The sequence below is a fragment of the Uranotaenia lowii genome, chromosome 1 (assembly GCF_029784155.1).
Source record: "Uranotaenia lowii strain MFRU-FL chromosome 1, ASM2978415v1, whole genome shotgun sequence".
NCBI classification, from domain to species: Eukaryota; Metazoa; Arthropoda; class Insecta; order Diptera; family Culicidae; genus Uranotaenia; species Uranotaenia lowii.
Window position 1 is genome coordinate 23,577,841 of NC_073691.1, and position 26,936 is coordinate 23,604,776.

The window sequence follows — 26,936 nt, forward strand, 5'->3', positions numbered from 1 at the left end:
TCAGGAGTCAGAAGTCAGAAGTCAGAAGTCAGAAGTCAGAAGTCAGAAGTCAGGAGTCAGAAGTCAGAAGTCAGAAGTCAGAAGTCAGAAATCAGCAATCACAAATAAGAAATCAGTCGACAACTGACAATTAAAAATCGACAATCTACAATCGACAGTCGACAGACGACAATTGAAAACAGACTACAATCGACAATCGACATTCGACAATCGACAATCGACAATCGTCAATCGACAATCGACAATCGACAATCGAAAATCGAAAATCGAAAATCGAAAATCGAAAATCGAAAATCGAAAATCGAAAATCGAAAATTGAAATTGAAAATTGAAAATTGAAAATTGAAAATTGAAAATTGAAAATTGAAAATTGAAAATTGAAAATTGAAAATTGAAAATTGAAAATTGATAATTGAAAATTGATAATTGAAAATTGAAAATTGAAAATTGAAAATTGAAAATTGAAAATTGAAAATTGAAAATTGAAAATTGAAAATTGAAAATTGAAAATTGAAAATTGAAAATTGAAAATTGAAAATTGAAAATTGAAAATTGAAAATTGAAAATTGAAAATTGAAAATTGAAAATTGAAAATTGAAAATTGAAAATTGAAAATTGAAAATTGAAAATTGAAAATTGAAAATTGAAAATTGAAAATTGAAAATTGAAAATTGAAAATTGAAAATTGAAAATTGAAAATTGAAAATTGAAAATTGAAAATTGAAAATTGAAAATTGAAAATTGAAAATTGAAAATTGAAAATTGAAAATTGAAAATTGAAAATTGAAAATTGAAAATTGAAAATTGAAAATTGAAAATTGAAAATTGAAAATTGAAAATTGAAAATTGAAAATTGAAAATTGAAAATTGAAAATTGAAAATTGAAAATTGAAAATTGAAAATTGAAAATTGAAAATTGAAAATTGAAAATTGAAAATTGAAAATTGAAAATTGAAAATTGAAAATTGAAAATTGAAAATTGAAAATTGAAAATTGAAAATTGAAAATTGAAAATTGAAAATTGAAAATTGAAAATTGAAAATTGAAAATTGAAAATTGAAAATTGAAAATTGAAAATTGAAAATTGAAAATTGAAAATTGAAAATTGAAAATTGAAAATTGAAAATTGAAAATTGAAAATTGAAAATTGAAAATTGAAAATTGAAAATTGAAAATTGAAAATTGAAAATTGAAAATTGAAAATTGAAAATTGAAAATTGAAAATTGAAAATTGAAAATTGAAAATTGAAAATTGAAAATTGAAAATTGAAAATTGAAAATTGAAAATTGAAAATTGAAAATTGAAAATTGAAAATTGAAAATTGAAAATTGAAAATTGAAAATTGAAAATTGAAAATTGAAAATTGAAAATTGAAAATTGAAAATTGAAAATTGAAAATTGAAAATTGAAAATTGAAAATTGAAAATTGAAAATTGAAAATTGAAAATTGAAAATTGAAAATTGAAAATTGAAAATTGAAAATTGAAAATTGAAAATTGAAAATTGAAAATTGAAAATTGAAAATTGAAAATTGAAAATTGAAAATTGAAAATTGAAAATTGAAAATTGAAAATTGAAAATTGAAAATTGAAAATTGAAAATTGAAAATTGAAAATTGAAAATTGAAAATTGAAAATTGAAAATTGAAAATTGAAAATTGAAAATTGAAAATTGAAAATTGAAGATTGAAAATTGAAAATTGAAAATTGAAAATTGAAAATTGAAAATCGAAAATTGAAATTGAAAATTGAAAATTGAAAATTGAAAATTGAAAATTGAAAATTGAAAATTGAAAATTGAAAATTGAAAATTGAAAATTGAAAATCGAAAATCGAAAATCGAAAATCAAAAACCGAAAATCAAAAATCAAAAATCAAAAATCGAAAATCGAAAATCGAAAATCGAAAATCGAAAATCGAAAATCGAAAATCGAAAATCGAAAATCGAAAATCGAAAATCGAAAATCGAAAATCGAAAATCGAAAATCGAAAATCGAGAATCGAAAATCGAAAATCGAAAACCGAAAATCGAAAATCGAAAATCGAAAACCGAAAATCGAAAATCGAAAATCGAAAATCGAAAATCGAAAATCGAAAATCGAAAATCGAAAATCGAAAATCGAAAATCGAAAATCGAAAATCGAAAATCGAAAATCGAAAATCGAAAATCGAAAATCGAAAATCGAAAATCGAAAATCGAAAATCGAAAATCGAAAATCGAAAATCGAAAATCGAAAATCGAAAATCGAAAATCGAAAATCGAAAATCGAAAATCGAAAATCGAAAATCGAAAATCGAAAATCGAAAATCGAAAATCGAAAATCGAAAATCGAAAATCGACAATCGACAATCGAAAATCGACAATCGACAATCGACAATCGACCATCGATAATCGACAATCGACAATCTACAATTGACAATCGACAATCGACAATCGACAATCGACAATCGACAATCGACAATCGACAATCGACAATCGACAATCGACAATCGACAATCGACAATCGATAATTCGACTATTCGACAATCGACAATTGACAATCGACAATCGACAATCGACAATCGACAATCGACAATCGACAATCGACAATCGACAATCGACAATCGACAATCGACAATCGACAATCGACAATCGACAATCGACAATCGACAATCGACAATCGACCATCAACAATCAACAAATGAAATCGGCAATCGACAATCGACTATCGACAATCGACAATCGACAATCGATAATCGACAATCGTTAATCGACAATCGACAATCGACAATCGAAAATCGACAATCTACAATCGACAATCGACAATCGACAATCGACAATCGACCATCGACAATCGACAATCAACAAATGAACTCGGCAATCGACAATCGACAATCGACAATCGGCCATCGACAATCGACAATCGACAATCGACAATCGACAATCGACAATCGACAATCGACAATCGAAAATCGAAAATCTTAAATTGGAAATCGAAAATCGAAAATCGTAAATGACCATCAACAATCAACAATCGGCAATCGGCAATCGACAATCGACAATCGAAAACGAACAATCAACAGTCGAAAATCGACAACCAAAAATCGAAAATCGAAAATCGAGAATCGAAATTCGAAAATGGAAAATCGAAAATCAAAAATCAAAAATCGAAAATCGAAAATCGAAAATCGAAAATCGAAAATCGAAAATCGAAAATCGAAAATCGAAAATCGAAAATCGAAAATCGAAAATCGAAAATCGAAAATCGAAAATCGAAAATCGAAAATCGAAAATCGAAAATCGAAAATCGAAAATCGAAAATCGAAAATCGAAAATCGAAAATCGAAAATCGAAAATCGAAAATCGAAAATCGAAAATCGAAAATCGAAAATCGAAAATCGAAAATCGAAAATCGAAAATCGAAAATCGAAAATCGAAAATCGAAAAAACGAAAATCGAAAAAACGAAAATCGAAAATCGAAAATCGAAAATCGAAAATCGAAAATCGAAAATCGAAAATCGAAAATCGAAAATCGAAAATCGAAAATCGAAAATCGAAAATCGAAAATCGAAAATCGAAAATCGAAAATCGAAAATCTGCAATGGACAGTCGACAATTGACAATCGACAATCGACAATCGACAATCGACAATCGACATTCGACATTCGACAATCGACAATCGACAATCGACAATCGACAATCGATAATCGACAATCGACAATCGACAATCGACAATCGACAATCGGCAATCGACAATCGACAATCGACAATTGACAATCGACAATCGACAAATCGAAAATCGAAAATCGAAAATCGAAAATCGAAAATCGAAAATCGAAAATCGAAAATCGAAAATCGAAAATCGAAAATCGAAAATCGAAAATCGAAAAAACGAAAATCGAAAATCGAAAATCGAAAATCGAAAATCGAAAATCGAAAATCGAAAATCGAAAATCGAAAATCGAAAATCGAAAATCGAAAATCGAAAATCGAAAATCGAAAATCGAAAATCGAAAATCGAAAATCGAAAATCGAAAATCGAAAATCGAAAATCGAAAATCGAAAATCGAAAATCGAAAATCGAAAATCGAAAATCGAAAATCGAAAATCGAAAATCGAAAATCGAAAATCGAAAATCGAAAATCGAAAATCGAAAATCGAAAATCGAAAATCGAAAATCGAAAATCGAAAATCGAAAATCGAAAATCGAAAATCGAAAATCGAAAATCGAAAATCGAAAATCGAAAATCGAAAATCGAAAATCGAAAATCGAAAATCGACAATCGGCAATCGACAATCGACAATCGACAGTCGATAGTTGACAAATCCACTATCGACTAATTTGGGATCAAAACTTTGAAATGCATTTTATGGCTTTTTGAAGCATTTTTTCGGCATTCTGAGCTTTATTTGGGATCAAAACTTTGAAATGCTTTGTCTCACCTTTAGAAGCGTGTTTTCGGCACTTTGAATTTGGGGTCAAAATTTTGAAATGCATTTTCAGGCTTTTAGAAGTGTTTTTTTTTTTTGCATTCTGAGCTTGATTTGAGATCAAAACTTTAAAATGGGTACAATCGATTAAGTGCTATTGACAATCGATAATTTTGAATCGAAATTGAAAATTTGTAAATATTGGAAATTGGAAATTTGAAATTAGAAATTTGAAAAGGAAACTTTCGGAATTTGAAATAGGAAATTGAGAGGTATTTGGAATTGGAAATTTGAAATCGGAAACCCTTAATCGATAATTGAATTCTTCAATCGTCTGCTGCTAAAATCCACAATTGATAGTCGGAAATTTGCAATTGGAAATCAACAATCGAAGATCATCAATTCGATAACTGACAATCAGCAATCGACAATCGACATACGAGAATTTTTTAGAGTAAATAAACTTTGGATTTGGAAATCGATTCAGGTTTTCGTGTGAAAAATCAAAAAGGATGAAAATCCCAGGCAACAAAAATCAGAAAAAAAAAAAACAAAAGATTTCCTTCGAAAAACTTTAATATTTTGATCTCTGAGTTGCTCCGATCGAAAAACGTGGATTTACTTCTCGTGAATCTGTTAATTTGTTTTCAACCCAAGAATTCCATTCCCTCGAATCCTTCTCAACTCGGTGCTGTCACTTCCGAGTAAAAAAAATTTCGCAATGAGAAAGTTTCAGCTACTTTGTAGATACTTTGTTCCGAATAAAACTTTCACCGAATCCATTTCGGCTTCTTTCCCTTCTTCGGAAACATATCTTCACGAATCAGGTGAAAACTTTCCCAGCTCTCACTCAGAACAACAAAACTTTGCAATTCATGCTGGGAAAATTTTTCAGGGAACGGAAAAACGAAATCCCGCGATCGAAATCCATAAACGATAGACAGATCCCCAACTTTCTACTCGGTTTTTTTTTCTACTTCTGAGCAAGAAGTCTGTCAATGCAACCGATTCGTGTATCGATAAAGACGGTGCGCGGGAAAAAAAATCCTTCTTAGCGGAAGTTCAAATCCAGGGGCGGATTCCCACCATTTTTTTTCTACAGAGAACCGAGGGTTTTGCCACTTCACTGATATTGGATTTGGAAGGAGAAAAAACTTTTTTCTAAGGAGAAGGAGGAAATGTTTGGGTTGAGCAAATATCAGTCGGTGGAAAACGGCGGCTCGCGACAGAAATGTGCTGGAAAATATTAGTCACTCTACTGCCGGTTTCTCTTTTTTTGTTCTTCGTCTTCTTTAAAGTAAAGAAATTATGATGGGACAAGCTGGAAAGAGGGGCCCGGAGGGATTTGGGTTTCTGTGAAATTATTGCACCCAACCATCTTCCTTTCGTTCCGGATGTGCTTTTGGAAGCAAGTTTATTGTTCTATTTTCCAAAAAAAAATTGTCAAGTTTTTCTATTTTTCCGAAGTGGAAGAAGCAAACGAAATGGAGCCATTTTCAGCCTCGTTTACATAAATGATCCGGAACTGGATTGAATAAATTTGTAAATGAGATTTCGGAAATTCGAACTCTGCGGGTTATGATTTTTGTTTTTGTTTGCCGAAGTGAACGACACTCAGCGGATCAGATAAATATGTAGATGAGTGGTTGGAAAAATCAATCGGAAGAATATTGTCTATTATAATCCAGGGAAAATTCGACCGAAATTGAGGATTGACTCCTCTGGGAGTATGACAGTCAATTCTTATGGTTTTGAAGAGAAATCACTTCGAAAGTAAAAAATTTATCTTAGAATAAATGAGCTTAACGACAAGTAAAAAAAGAGATTGAATCCGGTTCGAAGGACCAAAATCAATTCACAGTTCAGGAAGTTGCAGACCGCCTCACTTTCAGTCACGCTAGCTATCACTTAAAACAAATGTCGGAACAGATGTTTCCTCACTTGCTTAAATTAGAAAGGACCTAGTTCGACCCAAAACAAGCCCCGACCAGGAACCGGATCTGTCTGGCGAAAGGTGAAACACACGGAAAAAAACCCCACACATAAACAGAGTTGAACAAAGTCATTCAACTGCTGGTGGTGGGGTTTTGCGAATTCAGCATTCGCTTACCACGAATGGAATTTCCAAACCTCATTAGCATACACATTCCCGGAGCCAGCCGGAAAAAGCTTCCCCGGCTCAGCTCTTTTCCGCGACTCGTTTCTTCGGTTTTCCCATTCATGACGATGGAGTGCCTCTTTTTTATCCAACACATACCCGCCTACATCAAACGAAAATATGCAAATAGATATGTGTGTGAGTCAAATTTAAAATTCCACTCTTAAGTTGGGACATTCTTTCGAGAAGATGTGTGTGAGGCTTGAAATATTTTTCAAGCCACTCGAACCGATAAAATAAAATTACATCGCAATAAACGGGTGAAATCACAAATGAATAAATCTCGAACTTGAACACTTTAGAGTGCAAAAACCTAATTTTTAGCCAATATTCAACGAGCATTTTGAATTAAATTTTTTTTGTTTTTCTTTTTTACTCTGGATTCGTTAATCATCGATTTTCGATTGTCGATTGTCGATTGTCGAGTTTTTCGATTGTCAAATATCAATTATCTATTACCAATTTTCGATTGTCGATATTCGATTCTTGATTGTCACTTGTCGATAGTCTATTATCGATTGTCGATTGTTGATAATCGATTTTCGATCATCAATTATCTATTTTTCGATCGTCGATTGTCGATTGTAGATTATCAATATTTGATAGTCGATGTTCGATTCTCGATAATCGATATTCGATTTCCGATTTTATATTGTCGATTGCCGATTGCCGATCGCGATTCTCGAATGTCGATTTTCTATTGTCGATTGTCGATCATCGATTGTCAATTTTTCGATAGTCGATTGTTGCTCAGTCTTGATTCTCGATTTTCGATATTCGATTCTTCATTCTCGATTGTTGATTTTCGATTATAGATTGTCTATTGTCGATTGCCGAAATATAATATTCGAATATCGATTGTTTATCATCAATTGTAGATTTTCGAATGTCGGTTGTCAATTGTTGATTGCCGATTGTTGTTGGGTCTCGATTCTCGATTTTCGATTGTCGATATTCAATAGTCAATTGACATTTTTTCAATTCTGGAAAATCTAATCTTAATTCGATTGTCGATTTTCGATAGTCGATTGTCACTTGTCGATAGTCTATTATCGATTTTCGATTGTAGATAAACGATTTTCGATCATCGATTATCTATTTTTCGATGGTCGATTGTCGATTCTAGATTATCAATTTTTGATTGTCGATGTTCGATTCTCGATAATCGATATTCAATTTCCGATTTTTGATTACCGATTGATGGTTCGCGATTCTCAAATGTCGATTCTCAAATGCCGATTCTCGAATGTCGATTTTCGCTTGTCAATCACCGATTGTCAAATTTTTGATAGTCGATTGTATCTCAGTCTTGATTTTCGATTCTCGATTGTCGATTGTCGATAATTGATTTTCGATTATAGATTGTCAATTGTCGATTGCCGAATTTTAATAATCGATCATCAATTGTTTATTATAAGTTGATTATTTTCGAAGGACGAATGTCAATTGTTGATTGCCGATTGTTGTTGAGCCTCGATTCTCGATTTTCGATTGTCGATATTCAACAATCAATTGTCATTCTTCGATTCTGGATTCTCTAATCTTAATTCGATTTTCGATTTTCGATTTTCGATTTTCGATTTTCGATTTTCGATTTTCGATTTTCGATTTTCGATTTTCGATTTTCGATTTTCGATTTTCGATTTTCGATTTTCGATTTTCGATTTTCGATTTTCGATTTTCGATTTTCGATTTTCGATTATTGTCGATTGTCAATTGTCGATTGTCGATGGATTGTTGTCGATTGTGGATTGTCGATTATTGATTGTCGATTGTTGATACTCGGTTCTCGATTCTCGATTTTTGATTCTTGATTCTCGATTTTCGGTTGTCGATTGTCAATTTTCGTTTGATTTTCGATTCTCGTTTCTCGATTTTCGAACGATTCTCGATCTTCGATTCTCGATTCTTGATTCTCGATTTTTTATTCTTTATTCTCGATTTTCGATTCTCAATTTTTGATTCTCGATTCTCGAATTCCGATTTTCGATTTTCGATTTTCTAATCTTGATTTTTGATTTTCGATTCTCGATTTTTGATTTTCGATTCTCGATTTTCGATTTTCAATTTTCGATTCCGGTTTTTGGATTTTCGATTTTCGATTTTCGATTTTCGATTTTCGATTTTCGATTTTCGATTTTCGATTTTCGATTTTCGATTTTCGATTTTCGATTTTCGATTTTCAATTTTCGATTTTCGATTTTCGATTTTCGATTTTCGATTTTCGATTTTCGATTTTCGATTTTCGATTTTCGATTTTCGATTTTCGATTTTCGATTTTCGATTTTCGATTTTCGATTTTCGATTTTCGATTTTCGATTTTCGATTTTCGATTTTCGATTTTCGATTTTCGATTTTCGATTTTCGATTTTCGATTTTCGATTTTCGATTTTCGATTTTCGATTTTCGATTTTCGATTTTCGATTTTTTATTTTCGATTTTCGATTTTCGATTTTCGATTTTCGATTTTCGATTTTCGATTTTCGATTTTCGATTTTCGATTTTCGATTTTCGATTTTCGATTTTCGATTTTCGATTTTCGATTTTCGATTTTCGATTTTCGATTTTCGATTTTTGATTTTCGATTGTTGATTTTTGATTTTCGCTTGTTGATTCTTGATTCTAGAATATCGATTCACGATTTTCGAATCTCGATTTTAGTTTTTGAATTATCGATTCTCGAAACATGATTCTCGATTCTGGATATCCGATTCTCGATTCTCAATTGTCGATTTTTGATTCTCGATATTCGATTGTCGATTGTCGATTCTCGATTCTCGATTTTGGATTTTCGAATCTCGAAGGTTGATTCTCGAATTTCGATCATCGATTCTCAAATCTCGTATCTCCATTTTCGACCCTCGATTATCGATTCACGATTCTCAATTCTCGATTCTCGATATAAATTGTCGATTGTCGATTTTCTATTCTCAATAGTCGATGCCGATTGTTGATTTTCGATTTTGATTCTCGATTCTCGAATCTGGATTCTCGAATCTTGATCCTCGATTTTCATATTTAGATTTTCGTTTTTCGATTCTTGATTCTCGATTCTCGATTATCGATTGTCGATTGTCCATTCTCGATTCTCGACTTTCGAATCTCGATATCCGATTCTCGATTATCGTTTGTTGACTTTTGATTCTCGATATTAGATTATCGATTCTCGATACCGGATACTCGATTCTTGATATTCTCAATTCTCGATTCTCGATGCTCGATTTTTAATTCTGAACTCTTGATTCTCTATTTTCGGTTGTCTTATCTCGATTCCTGAATCTCGATTTACGAGTTTCACTTATAATTTTAGATTTGTGAGGTTTTTAGTTCTCGATTCTCGATTCTTGATTCTCGATTTTCAATTCTCGAATCTTGATTTTCAATTTTCAGTTATCGATTCTCGATTGTCGATTTTAGTTTTCGATTCTCAATTTTCGATTTCCCAATCTCGATTCTCGATTCTCGATATCCGATTCTCGATTATCAATAGTTAACTTTTGATTCTCCATACAAGATTATCGATTCTCGATACTCGGTTCTCGATTATCAATTCTTGATTCTCGATATTCTCAATTCTCGATTCTCGATGCTCGATTTTCAATTCTGAACTTTTGATTCTCTATTTTCGGTTGTTTATCTCGATTCCTGATTCTCGATTTACGAGTTTCACTTATAATTTGGGATTTGTTAGGCAACTTCTCTTGGATTTTTCTAACAAACTACTGAAACAATTATGACAATCAAAGTTTTATTTCCATTATTATAAATTGGATCAGTTTCTTTGCTGACTATGGCAAACCCAAAACTCGAGAAAGTACTGAAAAGGATCAAAGCGGTCATATTTCAGGACCAATTTTGTCCGATATCCACTAAAAAGGTCGGAAATCCCAACCTCTCCTAACTTTCCTCCTCCTTTCGATCGGATGAACTAAGACAAAAAACAAACAAAATTCCAACCCAATTGCAGCACAAACAATTCTGTCCCTTCTCAAATTGCCATCGTTGTTGTCAGAGGAGAAACTGGTCAAATAGAAAATGTACCAACCTTTTGTGATGGGTAATTCAACAAACTTCAACCCATTTTGGCTCTCCATAATTCAACTCACAATTTACTTCGAAATGAAAACAAAAAATACACTTAAACGAAGTCTTCAGTAACAAAGTTGTGCACATTTTACGATTGGAAAAGTGCCGTGCATTTTGAGTTGTCGCCTTCCTTGATGATGAATAAATTTTTCTCTAGCAAATGTCGTCCTTTAAAACGCATTGATTTAATTTTTGCTTCTTGATTCCTCCACATTTTAATCATTCCTAAATGACGATGTTTCAAAACGAAATGAATAATAAACTAGTTAATATTTGAGACCGTTTGTCATATACCATATCGAATTACCCGACTTTAATAGGAAAACTCGAAATCCAATCCTCCTTTTTCGTTATCCTCCTCCAAGTTTGGATATGTGCGTTTGCCATCCTAACTGACAGCTGTAACAGCTGTCACTCTTCGTTAAAAGATGAGGGAGCGTTTTTGTTTTTTGCTGTGCTCTATTCCAAAATATAGGAATTGCAATACACACACTAGCTATCTAGTCAGCCTGTGGTTATTTGACACATTACTCTGCCGAATCGACCGAATTATTTTACCATAAATAACGGCTTATCAGTCTTCGAGTCACCGCCCTTTCTAAAGACAGCCATGACTTTCACACTTCGTAGAGTAAACACATGCAAACTCCTCTCGAAAGTAACATATCGATTTCCTCTTATTTCTATTTGACATAGTGATTTTGACACTGTCACTTGGAAACATCCTTTCGGGATAAGCAGCAGCAACTCGTTTGTTGTTGTTGCCTGGCAACCATTTCTCAGCCACGTGCTCCGAACATACTTACTCACTCACTCACAAACTCGTTCAATTTAGGTTTGAACACTGATTGATGGTGAATATTGGCAGTAAACTAACTTCCTCGTTTTGTTGTCGCCGTCCGTCGTTCGGAAAAGCAGTTTTCAATTTATAACCGAAATCAATCACAGACAGGCACCCGTGAAGCAGCCATTCGAAAAGTTTAATTTGTTTTCTCCGTAATGTGTGCAACGATTCGCATTGCATGGCTTGCTGTGCAGGGGATTAGGTCTTGTAATAACATTTTACTCTTTTTTCTTAAATGATTTTGACAGATTTAGACGACGTTATTCAATTGCACAGAAATGAACATAAACACAAATTTTGCTTTAAGAAGTTTGAGTTGAAATCATAGGTAAGACGGATTGCCAAATACAATTTCCTACTAATGAATCACTCACAACTGGTCCGACACTAATAAAGCGCGCATTTGAAGGCACATTATTCAATCAAACGAGCGAGCTGACAGTGGGTGTCTGTCGGGTGTTATAATTGATTACTCCTACGCATAAAAGCGGGAGTGGGAAAAGAAGAGTTGTCACGCTTACCTGACACTGGGTAGGGTAGTCATCACATGAAAGGTGATACTTCCTAGAAATATTCTCTCGAAAACTTTGAACTGTTCCAATTTTCTCCGGAAATCAATGATAAAAGAAATGCTACTCAAAAAGTACGTTAGCTTCAAAGGGCTCAATACAGCTTTACTATAACATTAAAAAGCGTGGTAAAGTGTCACTAATAAAACCTAAAAAAAACTTAGAATTGTCTTGATGGTTCGAAATGTCTTCGAAAGGTTTGAAACTGCAACGCTTCGTAATGCTTCAGTCAACCTTTAAAAGATTTGGAGCAGCTCGTTAACTATAAAGTCGTTTCAAAAGTTAAACAGGCTACACTATAACGAAGCAGCAACAACGGGTTTGAGAAGCTTGAAAAGTTTCGAACAGTGTAATAAGCTGTTCTACGCAAAAATGTCCTATGTGCCTTTTGATTCATTTCCACATTCTTTTTTATTTCGCTGAAACTGTCTCTTTTACTGTAAATGTTCGAAAAAAAATCTAAAATGTAAACCTGATTTGTTCTGAATTTATACAAACATTTTATGAAGTTGGTTGTCTCTATGTTGATGCTTCTAGGTGAAAAAAGTCACGCTAGATAAAATTCTATGAAAAAAAACTTCCCAAACAAATTACACGACCTCGTGCGACCTGTCAAATCAGTGTAGAATCGGTCGGAGTTCTACACGCTAACCTCTTTTCAGTCGACCATAGCATAGCATAGCATAGCATAGCATAGCATAGCAAGGGGTGACTACACACATCTTGCATTGGCTGATACAAGAGGTACAACTGATAATCATAACCAACACGAGATGCCAAAATAAGTACCTGGAATCAGTATTTATTTCAAGTGTTACTTTTGAAAATCAGTGTGGTACCATATTGCACACCGCGACAAGTCAATGTAATCATGGTAGGGAAGTTCTGTAACAGCAAAACAAACTCTTTAGGTGCAGAGAACTCATACGACCCATAAAGCTGTTTCAGAAGGCATCTGGAAGGGTAAAAATAGGAAATCCTACTTGGCAGATAGGATTGAAAAGTTTCAACATAAAACAATCTCACCAAAATCCATCGTCAGCCGTTAATGACTTCCACACTTCTTATCCTTGGCATTTAATCGTGAGGGACTCATCGGGGTTTCAATTTCTCTTCATCTTCATTTTAAACAATCACAGCAGGCCACAGTGCGTTTTGGCAATCATATGCTGAAAAACGAAAAACCATTTCCCAAAAACCCAAATCACTTTCCTCAACCCTTATAACGAACAAATGAATTTTTACTTTAATGAAAAGTGACACTACAGTATTCTGATTAAAACATCTTCGCCATCAGCACACAAATATGGCACGTTAGTCAACCAGTGTTGGATGTAATCTTACTTCAATTCCAGGAGCCCAAATTTTACATGGCAGTACAGAAAAACACCATATTAACTAGATGCTCTCGAAGATGGATTCCGAAAAACACAGGAAAAAATCGCTGAATCATGAGATCGCACCACATCCGATGCAATACGGCTTCGGATCATCCTAAAACAGCTTTGTATAAAACATTTCCAATAATTTCACTCCTTAAACAAACAAAATATTTTAATTTTCTGGACGGAGAAAAAAAAACGCGTACGCTTCCATCAAATCAACGCCTACTCACTAACCTCTTTTCAGTCAACCATTGTACGAATAACTGTGACTGCAAAACATTGCACGAAATCCAATTTTTTATGAAAGAGATAATATTTTTCATACAATTTTGGACCACTCTAATGATCAGTCGTAAATTTACCGGTTAAAATTAACTCATAAAGGATTTTGTCTCATTATGTCATTTATTGTAGATAAAAACCTTGTAAAGGACATTCGATTTTAAAACTTTAATCTCAAAATCCGGGTAAATTTGGACAAAACCCATGCAATATTCAATAGAAATAAAGAAAAAGAATATCTACATGATGTCTTGTTTTATTTTTGGAAACACATCAAAAGCTTCCAAAAAAAAAAAACGTTCATGTGTTTTGGATGAAACTTTCGCCTTTGAATGCAAAAATTAAAAAAAAAATATTTTAAATTTCAATTTCATTATTTTTTGTTTAAAGTGGTGAAGGTTTAAGGAAGTAAAGACTGTCGAGGAACTGAAGAAAGTATGGGTTTGCATTCAAAAAACGGTTGATTTACAGGTTGGGCAGAATCTTATGGACAGGGTTTAGGCCAAGGTGCGGGCATTTGCGTATGGACTGTAAATAATTTTTTTTTTCGATCGGTCTTCCAAAATGATAATGATCTTTCTTCCCTCCGGCTGCATCATCTTTACCGTCATACAGCGTAAACATGCCTCCACTTGTTTTATCTGTTGTTGATGTCTACAATGCACTGACTGCAGTGAACTCCTCCAAAGGACCAGGACCTGATAATCTGCCACCGTTGTTTTTTTTTTAAATTGCGCATCTGCTATAGCGATGCCGCTTACTAGGATTTTCAATTTATCTCTGTCTTCCGGAACATTCCCGCTAGCTTGGGAATTGGCGTCGAAATTGCATAGAAAATTATCGGTCAACCTCGATCCTCAACTGTTAAGCAAAAGTTCTGGAGATTTTAGTGTACAATGCTGTTTACCCATCCGCTAAACAATTAATTGACGATGCTCAACACGGATTTATGAGAAAATGGCCAACTACCTAAAATCTGATGTCATTCACTAATCTCGTTTTGCCAAAGCTCGAAAAACGTCAGCAAGTTGGTGTAGCTTACATTGATTTCTTTCAAGCCTTTGACCGAGTGCCTCATAAACTTGTGATAAAGAAACTCAGACACTTGGGACTTCCTGAGTGGATTATTACGTGGCTTGAGTAGTATTTAAGCCCCCGCTCAGCTTACGTCCGAGTAAACTCCGTCTGTTCTGTGCACTTCGTGATCCCTTCTGGTGTTCCCCAAGGTAGTCATCGTGGGCCACTCATATTTATCATGTTCGTGAACTATTTGTGCTATCAGTTGACCTCACAAAAGCTGTTTTACGCAGACGATTTAAAGCATTTTTGCCAAATCACGACACCACTTGACTATATCTTACTGTAGAATGATCTTGACGCTGTTCGAAGATGGTGCAGGTTGAACGGGATGTTGGTGAATGTAGAAAAGTGTAAACTAGTGTGTTTCTCAAGATCACGCAATTTGCTCCGCCATAATTACGTTATGAATGATTGCTCTTTGGAAAGGGTCGACACAATTAAGGACCTAGGTGTAATTTTTGACAGTCGGATGAGATTCTATACACACGTTGCCACCACAATCGCAAAGGCGTACGCAATGCTCGGCTTTCTTCTTCGAAACACTGTTAATTTCAACGATATTTATGCTAACAAGGATCCTTATTGCTCGAATGTCAGAAGCATTCTCGAGTACGCAGCTCCTGTTTGGGCCCGTATCAATCGAATCTTAACCAATCCATCGAAGATGTCCAGCGAGCCTTTATTCGCTTCGCTCTACGCAATTAGGATGGAATGTAACCTTATACACTTAGAAAAGCTGTCCCGTAGAATAAAATTTTTAAAGTGTCTATTCACATATGACATTCTGAGCGGCAACATCGAGTCGTTACAAAATGTCCATTAGTTCGCTCCTACACGCCCACTTCGAACTCAACAGCTCCTTTGGAGTCCCGCTCACCGAACAACGTATGGATACTTCAACCCAATGGACACGTGCAACCGTTACTTCAGTGAGTGTGCCAGCATTTTTTATTTTGGCGTTTCAAAACAAGTGTACAAAAATAGGTGAAGACAATTTTAAGCTCAATAAGTCTGTGCGAAATTATCCTTCGAAGATATTAAATAAATAAATAGAATACGTGTAAAATGGTAATGAGTGTACCGAAAATAAGATATAAACACATTTGTTTTCCATTGTATTGATTTTATTGATGTCTCAAACAAAGGAACAGTTCGGAAGTGTTTTTAAAAGCTTATTCTTACAGTTAATAAAGAAATACAAGTAAAAAAGTAATTGTTCGTAATATTCGATTTGACGCGTTTCATTAGGTTTGGTACAGCTGATTGATCATACTTCTTGGCCATGGTTCTGTTGGCCTTACCATCCTTCTTGAAAGCTCTCTTGACGATAGCCCAATATCGTTCTATGGGGCGAAGCTGGGGGCAGTTTGGTGGGTTAATATCTTTCTCAACGAAATCTGCTTCGTTATCCTCAAACCATCTAAGAGTGGATTTAGCGTAGCGGGTTGGCTTCCAATCCGGCCAGAACAATGGTGGAGTCGTATGTTTCTTATATAGTGGCAGCAACCTTTTCTGCAAACACTCCTTTTGGTCGATATCGGCATTTATTGTTCCTTTTGTAAAGAAACTCGCCGACTTCAATCCGCAGGAGCAGATTGCCTGCCACACAAGCTCTTTCTGGCCAATTTTTTCCACCTCAATCGACTTCTCGTGGTCACTCACATCCTCCCCAATAGCTGCAGTGTAGAATTGTGGTCCCGGAAGAGTACTGGAATCCTCTTTTACATAAGTTTCATCGTGCATGAGAATCACCTATCTGGCTTCTGCAAAATCCGATGATTCAGCTTCCGGGCTCTGGTTTTGGCTCGTGATTTTTGTTCAGGCGTTGTTTGGCACTTTCTGCTTCTTGTATGTCTTCAGGTTGTTCCGCTTCTTGATCCGCTGTACCATTCCGATCGATGTCCCAGCTTTTTTCGCCAAATCCCGTATCGACATCGATCGATTCCGGTTGATGAGGTTGATTACCTTACGGTCCAGATTTGGGTCAGATGGTCCTGGTTTTCTGCCTCTTCCTGGCAAATCATCGAACGTATAGTGTTCCCCGAACTTGTGGATGATGGATTTTACGCTCGCCGGATGAATGCCGAAACGTTTCGCCACTTCATTCATCGAGATGCCCTTCTCTCGCATCAAAGTGTCCAACACAGGAATTTTAACTTCCTTTTGAATTCGCGACATTTTGGGAGAAACGAATGTTTCAAACGTAAACAAAGCGCTGCCTGGTTCACTCTTGACAGATCAAGATGCTACATACAAGTGAGCACAGTTGTGCGCGTTCACGCGTTAGTAAGCAGAAGGGCCAAAATGTTTATAGTTAATTTTCGATACCCTCCTTATTAATAATTCTTATTTCCATTTTATATAACACTGCAATATTGTTAATATGCAAGCATGCTGTGTACATACACGGATCTTTGAAGTGAGGTTAAGCGCCATGGCCTACCTGTTGTTTTCCGTGTACTATGGTTTAATTTTTATATTGTTTATTTGAAACGGCTCCTACCGTAGGTTTTAATGAGCCATACTCTTGTTTTTGTTTTCACAATTCATTATTTAAAACTAGTATAGTTAAAGAAAAAAGAATAAAGAAAAGGGAAAAGGAATTAATACACGAAGATCTATATTAAATCTAAAGGTATAATTAGAACATGTAATCGAGGTCTACCGCAGCCAGCACATCACTCACTAGAACGTTAGGTAGTTTGCCTTGGGCCTGAAGGGATTGTATTATGTTCGCTCTGGTGATAAGGTGGTCCTCACAAGACCAAACAAGATGCTCGACATCATGGTAACCCTGGCCACAACGACACAAATTGCTGCTAGCGAGATGTACACGAAAGAGTAACGCGTCTAAGGAACAATGATTGGACATGAGACGGGAAAATTTTTGAATGAAATCCCGACTCAGGTCCAATCTATTGAATCAGAGTTTAAGGCTTACCTTTGCGATAATTGAGTGGAGCCACTGACCCAACTCATCTTCGTTCCATTTGCGATGCCAGTTGACAATAGCGTTTTTCCGGACCAAAAAGAAGTATTCGTTTTGAGCAAGGTTTTTAGAAACACAAGATTCTCCGACTTTCACAGTAAGTAGGCGAGGAGTGAGCGGGCCACTCAATGTGTTTGTTCACAAACATAAGAATATTTGCTCAGCTGCTGTGTGGTTTGTTGGTAAAAAAACTCCTCCTCGGTTTCAAAACAAAAATTGCCAAAATGGCTGACACTGGGTAACACCTCCTATATATACAAACACACACCTTGGTTTACAGTTCCACTTCTAACACTGTGTATCGTGAGTTCCAGTTTAGAAGCATTTTCCCGGAAAAGCGTAAAAGTATCGTGTACAAATGGTGTGCAACATTTCGTTGTTTTAGTTGGCGAGAACGGAAGAAGTCAGCATTGGAGCGGTCCGAAATGCGATTCGGATGTATGGAGAGGAAATGAGCTTCGTGGGCAAAAAACTGTGCAGAAACCGAATCCTGTGGACAAAACTTTGGACCGAAAAGTCATGCGCGTCCTGAGCGTTATCATTGACCACGAAACCTTTTGCATGTTTGATCGCAAAGCGCTTCCTGGTGACCAGTATTACACTATTCGGGATGTCCAAACTGTTGACGGGACGGAGACATCAATTTTTACAGAAAAATTTGGTAAGAATGCAAGCTATATGAAGTTATGGCATTAGACTGAGTCGACGTGGAGTCATTATTCAATTTTTAAAACCAAAAAGTTTTAAAAGCTTCGGTTTGTTTCCAAACTCACCCATGATTTTTCGCAGAATTTTCGAATGACGATTACATGAGTAAATTTGAACTTTTATGTTTGTATAGGAAAATGGAATATTTTGTTCTGAAAAATCAACATCACTTTTGTTTCTTCTTTGGAACCGAGCCTAGTATTGGGTTTTATATATTCTCAAAAGAAAAATTTCCGCTGAACAACTTCGTTGAAGGCCGTAACTTCGTATCTTATAAGGCAAAAAAGTTACAAGCTGTTGAATAGGGGGGTATGGGTATGTCTTTTGACATTGAAAATCAATCGATTCAACTGGCATCACTTTGTGCTTATGTGTAGCGAAAAATGGCACTCTGAATTCAAAATCACACTTAAAACACATTTTAAGTTTCACTTAAAACACATTTCACTTAAAACACTTTTTAAGTTTCACTAAAAAGTAAGAATTCAGTGAATTTCTTCATTTCATTTCTTTTTTTTTTCAGGAGTAAAAACGCTAGAAAATTTTAAAGCAAAAAAATGGCATACTTCGAAGCAAGATTTTGCCTTTGTTTTTCAAGTAAATTTGAAAGAAAAATGGTGTTTTTTTTCTCGCACTAATATAAAATTAGTAAAAGACACCACTCTTTGAATAAATAGTTGATGCCAAAATATGGTCAGTTGGTCACATTGCCTGTGGGAAAAATGAATGGTCTATAATGAAATTAATATGTTCCGAAAAGCGTCACCGGGCGCGCCAATTAATGTCATCAGCGAGCGGGATGACTGTCACCATTTATCAGCTCTCCCAATTTGGCACGATAGCCCATAATTATGGAACTATCAGTGCAGCCGCAGGCTTTCATCGACGCTCGTCCGCCTGTAATTAACATATCACTCGCGCGAAGCTCAGCTTCCAATTTTCTGGCGGATTTACTCAGTAATGTAAAGTAAATAAAACCTAATTGATGGAATTCACATTTTTAAAAGATTAAGAAAAAGGCATTCGTATATCTATTGAAGAGTTAATCACCCAAAACAACTTCGTTTATCCTTGGGCTATCAAATTGGCTCAATTCTAACCCAGTCATAAACATTTTCGAAGGAAGTGTGGCAAACCCACATAAATCATAATTTTAAATTGGTGTTAGCCTTAATCACGACTATAAAAACGATTTCTCTCAACCACTTACCGAGCGAAATGTGATTGCCACTTAATGTCGACAATAAATTTTCCATCCTTCAACCAACGGGATTTCACACCAAGATTTTTCCACTCACACACTCATACTCACACGTGCTAATGCATACAAACTTCATCATATTCATTTTTTTCTCCTTTATCCCTTTCAACAGAAAACAGCGACGAGGTCGAGGAGGACACGTTAATAGCATCGAGTGCGAGCAATAAAAATCTTTCCTCCAAGATGACGAAAACAACCACTTCCTATTGCTTCATGAGGCACCATCAGCAGCAGCAACAGCAACAACAACAGCAAACTTCCGCCAGTAGCAACAGCAACAAACTTCATCTGCACCGGAACAGCTCCCTGAGAGTGCATCGATCGACGGGTGGTTCGATTTCTCCCTCGGCATCCATCATGTCCGTCGTTTATGGACAGCAACAGCAGCAACAACAACAGCAATCGCAACAACAACAACAACCACAACAGGGAGGAGCAACTCTTGGAGGTTCCTGTGCTTCCTTTAACAATAATCCGGCGAACTGTCCCACCGGAAATTGTCTCCAGCTGGTGAGCTGCTGCTGCAACAATAAGGTGAGTCTTACTGAGTTTATTTTTGGGTAATTTTATGTCCCTTTTGTTTAATTTGTGTGTCATTTTTAACTTATTTTTGTGTAATTTTGTCATTTTTGTCGATTTTGTTTTTTATTTCCGGGTCAGTTCTGTGTCATTTTTGAGCCATTTTTGTGTCATGTTTGTGTTATAGCATAAAAAAAATGATCTTCTAGTGTAATTTATGAGTCTTGCATCAAATTTTAGTACATTTTGTGTCATTATTGAGTAATTTTTGTGTCAATCATCTGTCATTTTTGTGTCATTTTTGGGTCATTTTTGTGTCATTTTTGTGTAATTCTTGTCATTCTTGTCTAATTCTTCGTAATTCTTGAATCATTCCTGTCTCAGTGTAGTCTTAATCTTGTGCCATTCTAGTGTCATTTTTGAATAAATTTTGTGTCATTTTTGGATTGTTTTTGTGTCATTATAGAGTAATTTTTAAGTCATTTGTGTGTTAATTGGATGTCAATTTTGAATCATTTATGCAGTATTTAATGTGTAATTTTTTACGATAAAACAAACAAATACGGTTTGAGAAGGACACAAAAATGATACAAAATTGGCCCAAAAAAAAAACAAAAATGACTCAACAATGACACAAAAACTACCCAGAAATGAACCAAAATTGACTCAAAAATAACACGAGAATTGTGCCATTCTCGACGCAAATAAAAAAATGACAGAACTGATAAAAATGACAAAATTGATTAAAAATGACACAAATGACAAAAATGACAAAAATGACAAAATTAACAAAATTGACAAAATTGACAAAATTGACAAAATTGACAAAATTGACAAAATTGACAAAATTGACAAAATTGACAAAATTGACAAAATTGACAAAATTGACAAAATTGACAAAATTGACAAAATTGACAAAAATGACAAAAATGACAACAATGACAAAAATGACAAAATTAACAAAATTGACAAAATTGACAAAATTGACAAAAATGACAAAAATGACAAAAATGACAAAAATGACAAAAATGACAAAAATGACAAAAATGACAAAAATGACAAAAATGACAAAAATGACAGAAAGGCCAAAAATGACAAAAATGACAAAAATGACAAAAATGAAAAAAATGACAAAAATGACAAAAATGACAAAACTGACAAAAATGACAAAAATGACAAAAATGACAAAAATGACAAAAATGACAAAAATGACAAAAATGACAAAAATGACAAAAATGACAAAAATGACAAAAATGACAAAAATGACAAAAATGACAAAAATGACAAAAATGACAAAAATGACAAAAATGACAAAAATTACAAAAATGACAAAAATGACAAAAATGACAAAAATGACAAAAATGACAAAAATGACAAAAATGACAAAAATGACAAAAATGACAAAAATGACAAAAATGACAAAAATGACAAAAATGACAAAAATGACAAAAATGACAAAAATGACAAAAATGACAAAAATGACAAAAATGACAAAAATGACAAAAATGACAAAAATGACAAAAATGACAAAAATGACAAAAATGACAAAAATGACAAAAATGACAAAAATGACAAAAATGACAAAAATGACAAAAATGACAAAAATGACAAAAATGACAAAAATGACAAAAATGACAAAAATGACCAAAATGACAAAAATGACAAAAATGACAAAAATGACAAAAATGACAAAAAATGACAAAAATGACAAAAATGACAAAAATGACAAAAATGACAAAAATGACAAAAGTGACAAAAATGACAAAAATGACAAAAATGACAAAAATGACAAAAATGACAAAAATGACAAAAATGACAAAAATGACAAAAATGACAAAAATGACAAAAATGACAAAAATGACAAAAATGACAAAAATGACAAAAATGACAAAAATGACAAAAATGACAAAAATGACAAAAAAAATTACAAAAATGACAAAAATGACAAAAATTACAAAAATGACAAAAATGACAAAAATGACAAAAATGACAAAATTGACAAAAATGACAAAAATGACAAAAATGACAAAAATGACAAAAATGACAAAAATGACAAAAATGACAAAAATGACAAAAATTACAAAAATTACAAAAATGACAAAAATGACAAAAATGACAAAAATGACAAAAATGACAAAAATGACAAAAATGACAAAAATAAAAAAAATTACAAAAATGACAAAAGTGACAAAAATGACAAAATTGACAAAAATGACAAAAATGATGAAATTGCCAAAACTGACAAAATTGCCAAAATTGCCAAAATTGACAAAATTGACAAAATTGACAAAATTGACAAAATTGACAAAATTGACAAAATTGACAAAATTGACAAAATTGACAAAATTGACAAAATTGACAAAATTGACAAAATTGACAAAATTGACAAAATTGACAAAATTGACAAAATTGACAAAATTGACAAAATTGACAAAATTGACAAAATTGACAAAATTGACAAAATTGACAAAATTGACAAAATTGACAAAATTGACAAAATTGACAAAATTGACAAAATTGACAAAATTGACAAAATTGACAAAATTGACAAAATTGACAAAATTGACAAAATTGACAAAATTGACAAAATTGACAAAATTGACAAAATTGACAAAATTGACAAAATTGACAAAATTGACAAAATTGATAAAATTGACAAAATTGACAAAATTGACAAAATTGACAAAATGGACAAAATTGACAAATGTGACTAAATTGACAAAATTGACAAAATTGACAAAATTGACAAAATTGACAAAATTGACAAAATTGACAAAATTGACAAAATTGACAAAATTGACAAAATTGACAAAGTTTACAAAGTTTACAAAGTTGACAAAATTGACAAAATTGACAAAATTGACAAAATTGACAAAATTGACAAAATTGACAAAATTGACAAAATTGACAAAATTGACTAAATTGACAAATTGACAAATTGACAAAATTGACAAAATTGATAAAATTAACAAAATTGACAAAATTGACAAAATTGACAAAATTGACAAAATTGACAAAATTGACAAAATTGACAAAATTGACAAAATTGACAAAATTGACAAAATTGACAAAATTGACAAAATTGACAAAATTGACAAAATTGACAAAATTGACAAAATTGACAAAATTGACAAAATTGACAAAATTGAAAAAATTGAAAAAATTGACAAAATTGACAAAATTGACAAAATTGACAAAATTGACAAAATTGACAAAATTGACAAATTGACAAAATTGACAAAATTGACAAAATTGACAAAATTGACAAAATTGACAAAATTGACAAAATTGACAAAATTGACAAAATTGACAAAATTGACAATATTGACAATATTGACAAAATTGACAAAATTGACAAAATTGACAAAATTGACAAAATTGACAAAATTGACAAAATTGACAAAATTGACAAAATTGACAAAATTGACAAAATTGACAAAATTGACAAAATTGACAAAATTGACAAAATTGACAAAATTGACAAAATTGACAAAATTGACAGAATTGAAAAAATTGACAAAATTTACAAAATTTACAAAATTTACAAAATTGACAAAATTGACAAAATTGACAAAATTGACAAAATTGACAAAATTGACAAAATTGACAAAATTGACAAAATTGACAAAATTGACAAAATTGACAAAATTGACAAAATTGACAAAATTGACAAAATTGACAAAATTGACAAAATTGACAAAATTGACAAAATTGACAAAATTGACAAAATTGACAAAATTGACAAAATTGACAAAATTGACAAAATTGACAAAATTGACAAAATTGACAAAATTGACAAAATTGACAAAATTGACAAAATTGACAAAATTGACAAAATTGACAAAATTGACAAAATTGACAAAATTGACAAAATTGACAAAATTGACAAAATTGACAAAATTGACAAAATTGACAAAATTGACAAAATTGACAAAATTGACAAAATTGACAAAATTGACAAAATTGACAAAATTGACAGAATTGACAAAATTGACAAAATTGACAAAATTGACAAAATTGACAAAATTGACAAAATTGACAAAATTGACAAAATTGACAAAATTGACAAAATTGACAAAATTGACAAAATTGACAAAATTGACAAAATTGACAAAATTGACAAAATTGACAAAATTGACAAAATTGACAAAATTGACAAAATTGACAAAATTGACAAAATTGACAAAATTGACAAAATTGTCAAAATTGACAAAATTGACAAAATTGACAAAATTGACAAAATTGACAAAATTGACAAAATTTACAAAATTTACAAAATTTACAAAATTTACAAAATTTACAAAATTTACAAAATTCACAAAATTTACAAAATTGACAAAATTGCCAAAATTGATTAAATTGACAAAATTTAAAAAATTGAAAAAATTGACAAAATTGACAAAAATGACAAAAATAACAAAAATGACAAAAATGACAAATATGACAAATATGACAAAAATGACAAAAATGAAAAAAATGACAAAAATGACAAAAATGACAAAAATGACAAAAATGACAAAAATGACAAAAATGACAAAAATGACAAAAATGACAAAAATGACAAAAATGACAAATATGACAAAAATGACAAAAATGACAAAAATGACAAAAATGACAAAAATGACAAAAATGACAAAAATGACAAAAATGACAAAAATGACAAAAATGACAAAAATGACAAAAATGACAAAAATGACAAAATTGACAAAATTGACAAAATTGACAAAATTGACAAAATTGACAAAAATGACAAAAATGACAAAATTGACAAAATTGACAAAATTTACAAAATTTACAAAATTGACAAAATTGACAAAATTGACAAAATTGACAAAACTGACAAAATTGACAAAATTGACAAAATTGACAAAAATGACAAACTTGACAAACTTGACAAAATTGACAAAATTGACAATATTGACAAAATTGACAAAATTGACAAAATTGACAAAATTGACAAAATTGACAAAATTGACAAAATTGACAAAATTGATAAAATTGACAAAATTGACAAAAATGACAATATTGACAAAATTGACAAAATTGACAAAATTGAAAAAATTGACAAAATTGACAAAATTGACAAAATTGACAAAATTGACAAAATTGACAAAATTGAAAAAATTGACAAAATTGACAAAATTGACAAAATTGACAAAATTGACAAAATTGACAAAATTGACAAAATTGACAAAATTGACAAAATTGACAAAATTGACAAAATTGACAAAATTGACAAAATTGACAAAATTGACAAAATTGACAAAATTGACAAAATTGACAAAATTGACAAAATTGACAAAATTGACAAAATTGACAAAATTGACAAAATTGACAAAATTGACAAAATTGACAAAATGGACAAAATTGACAAAATTGAAAAAATTGACAAAATTGAAAAAATTGACAAAATTTACAAAATTTACAAAATTTACAAAACTGACAAAATTGACAAAATTGACAAAATTGACAAAATTGACAAAATTGACAAAATTGACAAAACTGACAAAAATGACAAAAATGACAAAATTGATAAAATTGACCAAATTGACAGAAATGATAAAAATGACAAAATTGACAAAATTGACAAAATTGACAAAATTAACAAAATTGACAAAATTAACAAAATTGACAAAATTGACAAAATTGACAAAATTGACAAAATTGACAAAATTGTCAAAATTGACAAAATTGACAAAATTGACAAAATTGACAAAATTGACAAAATTGACAAAATTGACAAAATTGACAAAATTGACAAAATTGACAAAATTGACAAAATTGACAAAATTGACAAAATTGACAAAATTGACAAAATTGACAAAATTGACAAAATTGACAAAATTGACAAAATTGACAAAATTGACAAAATTGACAAAATTGACAAAATTGACAAAATTGACAAAATTGACAAAATTGACAAAATTGACAAAATTGACAAAATTGACAAAATTGACAAAATTGACAAAATTGACAAAATTGACAAAATTGACAAAATTGACAAAATTGACAAAATTGACAAAATTGACAAAATTGACAAAATTGACAAAATGGACAAAATTGACAAAATTGAAAAATTTGAAATAATTGACAAAATTGATTAGTATCTTTAGAGTCAAAATTGTCATAATAGTGTATATTGTCAAATTGGTCAAATTTTTTTGAATTCTCAGACAAAACTATGGCTTTTAACCGATTTCCAAAAATAAACTCCTGGCCTACACGTGTTAATCCGCACAATCCGTTGTGTCCTTCTTCATCCTCTCATCTCCAGGAGCTTCTGAAGCATCAGAAATCGCCGGTATTCAACCGACGCCGTTCTTCGTCGATCAGTGTGGCCCGGCCCACGCCGGATCTGTACCGGTTTCTGAAAGCGGAAGCACCTCCACAGCAGCTGCAGCCACTGTCCCCCGGGGCCCGGTAAGTTTCCTTGAATCAAATTCATACATACATGTATGTGGTCTGTGTCTTGTTTTCACCCACTCACTCACCAGAAGATGGCGTGTTTCGGTTATTGTTTCACATAAATCGATTATTGCTGTTTTCAAAGGAAAGGAAGAGGAGAAACGAGAGAAATGATCCAAGTAGGTGGTCCAAAAATAGGGTTTACTACGGCTGGATGGAAACCTAGCAAAACGTGCAG

The 26,936-nt window shown here is 32.6% G+C and overlaps 1 protein-coding gene across 4 annotated transcripts in view; it reads left to right on the forward strand.

The window, feature by feature from the left end:
• The window catches only part of LOC129740640 (uncharacterized), a 315,420-nt gene that overhangs the window by 221,973 nt on the left and 66,511 nt on the right, over window positions 1-26,936 (forward strand). For all 4 annotated transcript variants that reach the window (XM_055732386.1, XM_055732385.1, XM_055732384.1 and 1 more), the window contains 2 exons: window positions 19,887-20,308; window positions 26,568-26,713. In XM_055732386.1, the coding sequence (XP_055588361.1) occupies window positions 19,887-20,308; window positions 26,568-26,713 (568 nt within the window). The remainder of the gene's footprint in view (window positions 1-19,886; window positions 20,309-26,567; window positions 26,714-26,936) is intronic.